Source organism: Enoplosus armatus, chromosome 12 (assembly GCF_043641665.1).
Source record: "Enoplosus armatus isolate fEnoArm2 chromosome 12, fEnoArm2.hap1, whole genome shotgun sequence".
NCBI classification, from domain to species: Eukaryota; Metazoa; Chordata; class Actinopteri; order Centrarchiformes; family Enoplosidae; genus Enoplosus; species Enoplosus armatus.
In genome coordinates this window covers 7640874-7651918 of record NC_092191.1, presented here as the reverse complement: position 1 = coordinate 7651918, position 11045 = coordinate 7640874, and the positions used below count along the sequence as shown (strand labels likewise).

At 39.5% G+C, this 11045-nt stretch overlaps 1 protein-coding gene across 1 annotated transcript; it reads right to left on the bottom strand.

Annotated features, from left to right (window-relative positions):
• Positions 1-1591: 1591 nt before the first annotated feature.
• On the bottom strand, positions 1592-2775 carry sf3b5 (splicing factor 3b, subunit 5). Its single transcript, XM_070916290.1, has 2 exons — positions 2680-2775; positions 1592-2284 (listed from the first exon to the last, which is right to left on the bottom strand). The coding sequence occupies exon 2, from the start codon at positions 2254-2256 to the stop codon at positions 1996-1998; it is 261 nt and encodes an 86-aa protein (XP_070772391.1). The 5' UTR covers positions 2257-2284; positions 2680-2775; the 3' UTR covers positions 1592-1995.
• Between the last annotated feature and the right edge of the window lie 8270 nt (positions 2776-11045).

The window sequence follows — 11045 nt, the reverse complement described above, 5'->3', positions numbered from 1 at the left end:
TGATGTGCAAAACAAGAACTTCCTTGGCGCCCACTGACATGTCTTTCAATCCAACAATGAGTCATGCATAGCATCCTCTCCCACAAAGTGTCTGCATTTGCGCGAGTCTGGCCGGCAGTATGCGTCGATAAATCACCTGGAGTCAGCAAGTAAGACCTCAGCGCCTGCTGCTCTTTTCCAGTTACACATCTCACTTTGCCTGCTGCCCACTTCAAACAAGAGCTTCAAACGTCTATTCTACTTTAGCCACCCTGAGGCAATCTGCATTATAAAAACATGTTCTCATGGCCAGTAGCATATTGAACTGACACTCCCGAACAAAGGCACTGATTCTAATTCAACACTGGAATAATTAGCTTAATGGCTCCCCTGATCTGTGTTTCATGGCGGTTTTTAAACCGCTGCCACTGCTTGAGAAGTTAATTTGCACTGTGAAATCTAATTGCTACTACTTACTTTTTAGTTCTATCAACCATAAACATCATATATGAGAATCAGCCACCTCTTCAAATTATGTTCTTTGCATTTGACTTGAGAGACACATCTTAAACACGTGGCAATGTAATCATTTACTTGACAATCAGACAAAATGCAAGAGGCAGTGTGTTTAAGTCATGCACAGCTGATCTGTGTGCACTCAAATGTGTGGGTGGATGATTGGGTACAAATGTGTGTGTGTGTGTGTGTGTATGTGTGTGAGAGACAGACTGTGTAGGTGGACAACAGTTTGCTGAATCTGCAAGGCCAAACAAACGGAATTCACTGCTGAAATATACCGCTGTGCAGTATGTACATGCAGCTGGTCAGATTTGTGCCTATATTGTTGGTTGTTGTTCTGGCTTGCAGTTTACATTTTGGTTCATTATAAAATATAAATGTCTATAATATATATAACATAAACTTAATTAATAAGCATGTATCATATGACCCTTTATCAACACAGATTTGCACTGCTCTTAAGCTTCAAAAAAACTATTGAGGAGACACATGTTGAGAAATTGTTTCCTACAGTCCCAGACTGAGACTTTTACGCCCTGTTTTGAATGTAGTTTGGTGGCTCTGTACATTATGGCTGTAATATATATTTTCCGTCCTCATGTACAGTAAATATTTGTCATATCTTAAATTTTAACAGTGACAAAATGTTTCCTTCTTTTCCTGTTTTCCTCACTTGATTTGATGAGTATCAATATGATATGAATCATATGCTATGGCCTTCGCAGTCACCAGATTGAACTGAACACCTATGGAAGATTTGGGTGCAACAGCTATCAACATCACCATCATAAAAACACCAAAATAAGAGGACATCTTTTAGGAAATTGGTGTTCCTCCCTCCCGTAGCATTACAGACACTTGGAGAATATCAACCAAGGAGCATTGAAGCGACTTGTCTGCTCGAGGTGGCCCAACACTGCACTAAGCCACTCTTTGCTGGCTTTACTTTAATTTGTCACCCATCTGTATGTCGTCGGAGTACTGACTTTGTGATGAGAAATTACTACATTTCAAACAGTAACATGAATGAGTGAGCAGGTGCCTTTTGACTAATCTGAACCATGAAATATAAAAGCATTTGAACATGCCAACATAGAGAAAAAGAAACTTTAATTAAAGCAGACATTTCGGAATACAGCTCCATCAGTTAATACAAATACTTGACAGATGATAGTACACTACTTTGTACATGTTTTCTATTCTGTTCTCTGATGAATGTTTAGATCTTGAAGACCTTCCCACTCTACTTTCCTTCACCTTTGTAGCTAATTTCCCATTTCCCTGAAGGCTGTAGAGCTGTATGGGGCAAGAAACAATGATCTGTGTCCAGGTATCTTGTAGGCAGGGTCATACAAGACTGTAGCAGTAGTTCTAATTTTATGGTCAGAAATTTTAGAGAAGCACAACAATGTGTCTCGAAGAAAAAGTTGAATGTCCAACAAAAAAGAAACACCAACTTCTATAAAAAAAAACATCCACTGCTCACTCCAGTGTAATCTAGGCATCATCAGGTTTGTCAGCTGGTGGTCCACATGGTTGAAGCATCTTCTCCATCAGGTTGAAGCGGACACGCGCTTTGCTCTCGTTCTCGGCGACAGAGAAGTAGTTGAGCAGGTCAAAATGTCCCATGTAAGAGCAGTAAGAGTCCCGGTGCTGGTTGACCAGCCATTCCCACTTGCTGGTGTCGGCGTGTCCTGTGCCAATATACTTGGACTGAAGATGCTCCAGTTGACTGTGGATGTTGTATCTGTCTGTCATTCTCGCTGAGATGAGAGTCCCAGAGGCTCTGGAAAAAGGAGGAGGAAAAAGTCATAAATGTGTAAGTTCACGCAGACAGATACCACAACGAGTAATGTTGCAGAAGCGATTATAATACTATCTTGTTTACAAAAGCAGCAACATTAACTACCATCTATCTACTTGAGTCAGTTACTTGCTCAATATAACCGTAATATAACAATGATACGCTGCCTCGCTTCGAATTGCTTTCTAGCGCTGTTACAAAGAAACAGCTAGCATGCTAACGTTGGTTTCAATAGCATTCTGGCTAACAGTAACGTGAGGTTAGCTAGCTGAAGTTAGCCCAAATTAAGTCTTCTCGGAACGTAACTTAAGCGGCTCCTTCATCTACATATTGTTTTTTTAGTGATCATAAAGGTTGCAAATGCAAAAGATACATACTCGATAAAATGTGAAGAGTTCAAGAGCGAAGGCAGAAGATGTAAATAATATTCAGGTCCGCTCAGTTCGTCGTATAGAAATGGAGTGATGACTTCCGGTGGGTTCGTCCTGTAAAATGAACCGGTGAGAAACACAGGCTGTAAACTTTTGTTCTCGTTCTCATATTCAGATTCAAATTTGATTCAATGGCAAGACCATGATTCAGTCCAGTTCAGTCCAAGTAAATTCACAGTTTTGTTTTGGTCTGAGAGGATGTCAACTTCTTATTGTTTAAATAAGAAGAATTCTTCTTTAAGAAGGCTGTCCTTTAGCAGGAAGTCTGTCTCTACCTCTGGATTCAAGATTCAATAACTTTATTTGTTTTAGTAATATTAATCTTATTTGTTGATTTTTAGCAGGTTACCATGTTCATCGTCTTAGTTTAAAGTGTTAGCATGATAACGCTGATGGCTGATGGGAATGTCACTAGTTTGTATTTGGTCATAAATTGGAAAATTTTAACCTGATGGCAGCGGTACGTGAAAATGTATTACAATTCGTCCTGATGGTAACATGAATGTATGTACCAAATTTCATGGCAATCCTTTGCCACCACTAGTGTGACTAAAAACATAAACATAATTTCTCACCTGTTATCAAGCATTCAGGCTGCATCTTCAAAAGTGGCCTTTTGATCCCACATATGTTTACTGTCTGACCGGAAATGATAAAATGTTTGCTTGGGGCAAAACTAACCTTTAAATCCAACATTTCCACTGGTAAATATCACAGACTGGCTGTTAACTTCCAACGATGATTCCTCCTTTTATCCAATAGCCTAAACAGCTTTTTGAAACTGGTGATTGAAGTGAATCTGTACTATATTGTATAATATTTCCATTGGTGCTTTAATTTTGTGTAGAGTAGAATTGTTGTTCATCTTACTTACAGAGTGCGTTCATCGCTAAAGTCTATAATGACAAGAAAAGTGTAACTGTTTTAGGTTTTCTGATTGTAAATCACATAAATTGTTGCAAAAGCAGTGTCCCATGTGTTGAATAGGTTTTTATAGCCAAAGCTTATTTCCAACTCCAGTCCCTTGACGGGAACACTTTGCAGTTTGGATAATTACCTAACTTTGCACAGGTTCTTTTCTTTTTCAGTTTCAGGTTATTATTATTAACAGCAGTGGAGACGTGGAGGCAAAGCAGAAGGCAACAGTCATAGTAATAGGTTGTGGTAGTGCTGTTCTCAGCAGACCACTTGTTTACACCAGAGATATGGTCATCTGGGTGGCTATACATAAACCCCTCATACATAAAAAAAAAATGTTGTAACTTTTTGCCTCTTTTACTAAGAATATTATCGCTTTTGTTCCCACTATAGCCGCTGTGAAAGATTTACAGCTATTGTTTTAGATCTTGGTCTGGCAATTTGCACATGGAAAAAAATTGCCTAAGCATTTACAAGTTGAGGTACATGTGGGAAAGGGGCTGAATTGTCAACATCCATAGATGTTGATGGCACTGTTTCTGTTTTCATGTGTTCAGCCAAAAGAGTAAAGTAGAACAATGTAAAGTAGAATAATTTCCATGGATATGCTGAAAGCTAGGCATTCAAGTCATGTAAGAAGTTTAGGGATAGAAAAAGCATCCATCATGATTAAACAAGACAACATACCCTATTCAATTAGGTCTCACAAGGACTGCTTTTCATGGTTATTGATTGTCTCTATAGCTGAAAAGTACCTGATGAAAATAATTTAGTCTGAAGGATAACGGTAATAAGAGAGGAAGGTCCATTTATCACACTGCACCATGGAGATCTACAGGGATAGAGATCACATTTCTGATAGCACGTCCTGGCAGAAACCATCTGGGAGTGAGGTCAAAGTCGTAGAATATCGTCACTGTGATGGAGACACAATATTGGAGATGCTGGAGAAAAGGAGGAAAAAAAGTGAGCATGCCCAGAGGGTCTTGTGAGCCTTCATTAGTTTCCATTCCTTTATGCTTGTGGTATAGTGCAACGTATTCAGTCTTTATGGGTAAAGTAAGGAGCTCAGTGTGGTTTGAGGGATAAAACTGGACTGTGCCTTGTCATAAGAGAAGCTGAATGCACAATGAGGGCAGCAGACAGTTGAAAGGAAGTGGGATTTGCATCAGAATGAGAACAAAGATACAATGATATGTGTCTATATGTCTTCATTTGTCTTCTGACATCCACATGAATGAGGAGAAATTAGATAGAAGGGGGGAAGAATGAGATGTGCTATTAATACAGCCTGTTACATTATGCAACTCCTTTCCATTATCTCTGTGTGTGTTTGATCGTGAGAATTGTTAATTCATTATTAGGCCTTCACTTGAGTTTCCATTACACTTCAGACTGTAGGACTCTGTAACTCAATATTCAACAGTTTGCATAACAAGCACTGTATTTTAATTAGTGGACACTGTGGAGATACTGCTGGGGAAAAACCATGTAGTGCTGTAAGTGGACAAAAATGTTCTTTTCAGAAAATTACAGATAATTTTACGGGTCCCAGAGTTTCCTATAATTCCCTAGAAAGTTGGAAGTAGGACTTGTCAAGTAGGTTCCAGGAAATAACTAATTACTGAGAAAAAGGAGACAGTGTTTGGTACGCTTTCGAGTAATTCATTCCTATCTACTGTGTTTTTTTCAGTGCACAGCACATCAGCTGAACATGAAAAATGTTTGTATTTGTTCACAGGCAGCAAAAATAGAGGATAAAGTTTACAGTAATAAATTAGTCGTCAATGAAAATGTACTTTCCCTTTGACAAGCTGAGCTGTAGTCTCCAGTTCAGCCTCAGTTCAACACACTCTGTTTTCTTCTCTAGGCTGTGCTTCGCATGGAATTTCAACAATGCAGAAATTATCTTTTTCTTTTCTCTCCACTTATACAGAACATTTAAACATACCTCAGAAAGACCTTGTTAGTGGATCTCTTTGCCATTTTTACAGAACTCTGTACAATGCATCTTTTGAAGAGCCCTTAAGCAAGGTACTCAAGTGTGTAATTACTCCAACGTGTGTGAAAGATGCTCTGGCAGCAAAGGACACGTTCATCATGTATTGAAGGTTCACTGACCTATGTGTATATCTACTGCATGCAGGAGTACAGGTTTAGTATACATTCTTTTCCTCTAGTTTTTTTGTTTTTGCACTCTGCCAGCAACCAGAAAGATGTAGTTTTATCTCATTACACCTACACCTATGGTAAAATGATAGTCACAGGGGCATGATAATCAAACTTTGACAGCCAATCTTTTAGTGAGCAGACCTGGGAACTGCAAAGCAAAGCACTAGCAGGAGGAAAGGGTAATGAAATCAGGTGGATGGATGGGAATATTGCCTGACTGGATGGCTCCTGTGCCCCACAGTCCCACTGAGTGATAGCCTAGTAAAAAATGGAGTCAGCGATATTTCCAGTGATTTAAACCAACTGCCTAAGACGGTACCCATTGCCACCCACCAGGCGTCGGAGGTAGATAGAGAGAAGAAGTAAAAAACAAACTACACCCTGTAGGGTTGTTACAGCGATGGCTGGTTAGCCGAAAGACAAACTGAGGCGGCTCATTGGTCAGATGTCAAACTGCTGGCTTTTGCCGGGTGGCTGGTTCATTGGCGGACAAAGTAATGAGGAAGATGGGAGCTTTACAGGACTCAGTGTGCTGTCCCACTCATTTACTTACTGATACATTAGCACGACCAACTGGCTGGTTTGCTTTTCTGGCTTACTTCCTGTTTGTTTTGTCCAGACAATCCATGACTTTAATTTCCCCACCACACCTGAGATTCTCTCTCCAGCGTCCGCCTCTCGCCCTCACGATGTGCTGTGAACCACACCAAAATGCAATGTTCCTCTCGGTCATATGATGAGAGCCGGTTAGCCATTCATCTAAGTGTGAAATAGCCTGAGGAAACCACTGCTCTATGACAGTGCTGAGTTGCTGGGGTATCAAGGCCTGGAGGACTTAAATCGGATTTGGCACGGCTCTGAACATACAATCTCACTCCTTCTTGGAGTTTCATAAAGGATTTATGTTTATTTGCTGTCTAAAACCCATTATTTTCTCCACTGATCACATGCTATGATCAGTCAAGAGCCTGTTTACTCGAGGCTTTGGTTTTGAGCTGAGCTGCTTTTAGCAGTGGCAAAGATAAAACAAGTCACACTCTGGCCTGTGGCTTTTCCCCTGGAGCCTTGAGAGCAGAACAGCAATGAACAGTATGAAGCAGATAACCACAAGACCCAGAGCACTGCAGGACTTTCTCAAATGAAAAGGAATCACATTTTCTATGAGTGCAGATACAATGTTGAATCTCATTATTTAGGTCATGACTGTTGCAGATACTGTATTGCATCTATTGTAGAGACACTCAAACTTTCACAAGCATGATTCCAGGATGTGAAAAACATGCACCTTTAATGAATATATACATGGGGAACATGTGTGCAGAATAATTGTTTACATGGATCATAACAAGATGATTAACCTTATCAAATACATCAAATTTAGAGGAAACATTAACAGAATGTGTACATTTGCAGAAGTATGGTATCAGCTGTTCCTTAAGGTTCCTTAAGGAGTGATTTTTTTTTACAACAAAATATCCTTCAATCTTCTCACAAAGACCCTGATTTTTCTCCTCAAGAAAAAAGACTTGGCCTATGAAATTTGAGGTCATTTAACTTGGGTTTGGTTGATTAGCTTTGGTGTGGCTGATTAGCTTTCCGTACAGAACAGGGCAGCTCCACAACATCACGTCTGAATGAGAGCAACGTCTCTGCAGGAGGAAGGGACATTCAACGCCACTTGACAATAATCGCTATGACGCGACTAATCATGCTGCCAAGTCCATTAAGATAATTCCTGGCTCCTGAACAACCCCATCCACGACAAGATGGAGTTGAAGGCATGTGCGCAGACATACATACCGTGAACACACCCACGCACTTCTGAGACTGCTTTGATGATGTTTGCTCACACAAACACCAGTGTGAGCACATCATGCGCACTACACGTGCATGCATAATCCACGGTGACCTCACAGACTGTGTGGGCTACATTCACGTATCACTTTTTTAATACATTTGTATTTTAGATTAAATATGAAGTGAGATTCTGAGATTCTGGCGTGGGAACAGGTTTCAGTCCGTTTTAATGCCCTCTTTCACTTCCCCTCAACACTTGGTAATACAAAGCACCATATGTCAAATGAGTGGCCACTTGCTGAGTGAGGGGGCAGGGTCAGAGAGGGGTAGAGGACTGAAAATGAAACGCACCTGCTCTTAAACAGGCCTAATAATTGAGAATAATACTTGATTTAAAAGACTTAGAATAAGGAGGAATAAAGGATGGCAGATGGTTGAGTGTCATTTAACATTTAATGGGATGAAATGCCGAATTATGTAGCATTATACTTCATCGTGCATTGTGCAGGAAAGATGATGGAGGATCACAATGCATATGCCCTTTGAGTTAACATAATTGTTCCCTCACTCCCTCAGCCCTTGACCTCTCAATCTCAAGGGATTTCCCATGAGGGACTGTAAAGGTAAAAATTAATTGCATCAAAAATCAATACACCTTCCTCACAGACATGGTGGACATTTATCTCGTCAAACACAGGTGTATGTACACATTTAGGTGTACTAGTTCCAGGGTCCTGGTATTGTGCATGCTGGCTCACTGGTGTGGCTTACTAGGAACAGTTAAATTTTACTGCAACGACAAGTCAAAGTTCTGCTGTAACGTCTCCATCTACAGCCAAATACACATACACACACTGAGCTGATGCAGCATCTTATGGAGATCACCTAATGTCACAATAATAATGCGTTTTACATTACAGCAATCATTTGGAAGTAAATTATAGTTCTAGGAAATAACAAGTGATTGATGTTGGAAAAGCTCCTACTCATGCTGTCGGTTGCTTTGAGTTATGTCTGCGCCAGCCCTGCAAGACACATTTTAGAATGATAGTCCACGTTTTCTCATAATTCATTTTTATTTATTTGTTATCCTCATCTCCGAGTGCACAGAGAAGAAAAGCTGTGTTGTGTTTCAGGTTGAGAATGGAAGACGTACAGACCACAATGCAGCAGACACTTTATTCAGATACAGGAAAAAAGGCATTCAGTGAGATTCAGAATTACATTTTATTCCATTAACAATGCGCTAATTAACTAATCGTCTGTACATTAGATTACAATAAATGCCATTTCAAGACTAGAATACAAGTTACGTCATGGTTGAGTCATAAGTAATGTAAACAAGCAACGGCACCGTGTGCGCAGGTAATAGACAGCATCAAATCCATTTTATTTAAAGTTTTTATTTATATACGGTATGGTGCACCAAGTGTCACCTGCTGCTCCATTACGTTAATGCCAAATAAGATAATCCTTTATTAATCCCTCAGCAGGGACATTTGCATTGTTCCAGCAGCATACAGATGTCACAAATGTCACTTTTTGTGCCAGAAGATGCATTTAATGTAAATTTTCTTCAAATGAAAAAATACTTTATTTATATTACTATAACTTAACAGTTTGCGTTGTTTCATATTTATTGTCATTATTATCTACCCATGATCTTCCTCTTAGTCAGAGTTTAACCGAGTTTAATCTTAAGTAAATAGGTAAAAATGAAACACCAAAGTATGTTTTTTGTTACGTGACATTTACGCCTGAAATGCGCTGCAGTACAGAGCATAACAAGGTGACACTCAGCTCCTTAACATTTGTTAAGATGCCTCATACTTGTCAAAGTCTGCTGCTGTTTTTAGATAATTTGGCCACATGTTTTTAAAAACGGCTTTTTTGTCATGGTAGCTGGTGGCCTGAGAGACTGGAAATAATAACACATCTACTGAATATTACTGAATAATAACATGTTTTCAAAACAAACAAATTACATATGAAACAGAAAGTTAAGTTCTGCATACATTTTAGAATTCACAAGGTTTTTAAACACATTAATATACATCTCTTCAGTTAACAAAGCAGATTCATTATGACAAGTTATATTTAGAAGTTATACTTGACTTGCTGGTCCACCATCATCTTCAGAAATTATTTCTGTACAGTATTTTACATGGGGAGATTAATACAATCATGTTCGTTCTTTACAGATAGTAAAAAATAAAATACTGGTACACAGAATATCGAGTAGAGCTACTGTAAAGGCAACTGGCAAGTATAGCATACGGCACGGCACGTAAGCACAAGCAATTCTAAAGATTACAACAGATGTACAATCCTGCTTGGCTCACTTGTTAACTTCTTCAGAGAAGTGACTCCATTTAATCCCATACCTGTAGTTAATCATACACTGGCAGTACCATATGTTCGCACTATATGCCACAATAGCATGCTCTGTGCGCTGTGCAAACAGTGCTGATGTGGCTTCCTTGCTGGTTTTCCCTTCTGTACATTCACATGTTTTTGTAGAGACAGCATACAGTGCTCTACTGCATGTCTACTTAATGATAAGTCCAAAAACAGTTTAGAAAAGGTCTTTACGGAAACAAAATAAGAATTGAAGAAGCAGGAAAGGAAAGAATGAAGAGAGGGGGGAGTAAATGACAACAAAGGTCCAAAATCGATTTTAGATCCCATACTGTCCCATAGCCGCCATAAATCCACATTTCCTACAATTTACACTGTCATCTCACATGTGCAAGCAATTCAAAAAACATCAAGGGGACGGATTGGCTTGACGTCATATGAACTCTGCAAACATAAGACAATGCACTGATCTGTTTTTACAACCTAGAGAATTAACAATGATAGGACGAGGGTTAGGAGAGGAGGTTTCGATCAATGAGGCAGCTTTGTACAGAGCAGACAGACCAAAACAACATCATATCAGTGTCTTATGTGGCTTTTATAGATCTGTCTATACATCCGTCTTCCTTTACTGCACATATTCAGTCTGTATAGTCTATATTTTAGAATAAAAATAATAATAGCAAAACGTAGATCATTTTGTAAAGTTTTAATAACATTAATGCACAATTTAGGGCAACAACTTCTGTAGTTAGTTGTAATGATGCTTGGTTTTCTGTTCAGTCTAGCTTGACCCACTTCTGTATCAGTTGCAGTAAGAGTAAAAGCCTTGCACAGCCATGCAGCTAGTAACAGTTAGACTGGTTGGCAGGTGAATGACTTAAGCTTTCAACACATCATCTGTGCTATTGAGTGTCAGTCATGTCATGGATTATTTTTTTGTGTACGTGTGGTTTCTGTTTGCGTGGTCAGAGCCCTGTGGTGACCTGCGTGACCTCTGAGTGGAGATCGTCGTTGGCAACGCCGCCACAACAGCGAGAGTCCACCGACGACCCCTCCAAGGCTAG

What these genes read in the sequence shown, in the direction of transcription:
- sf3b5 (XM_070916290.1), bottom strand. Translation starts at nt 2,256, where the DNA reads ATGACAGACAGATACAACATCCACAGTCAACTGGAGCATCTTCAGTCC.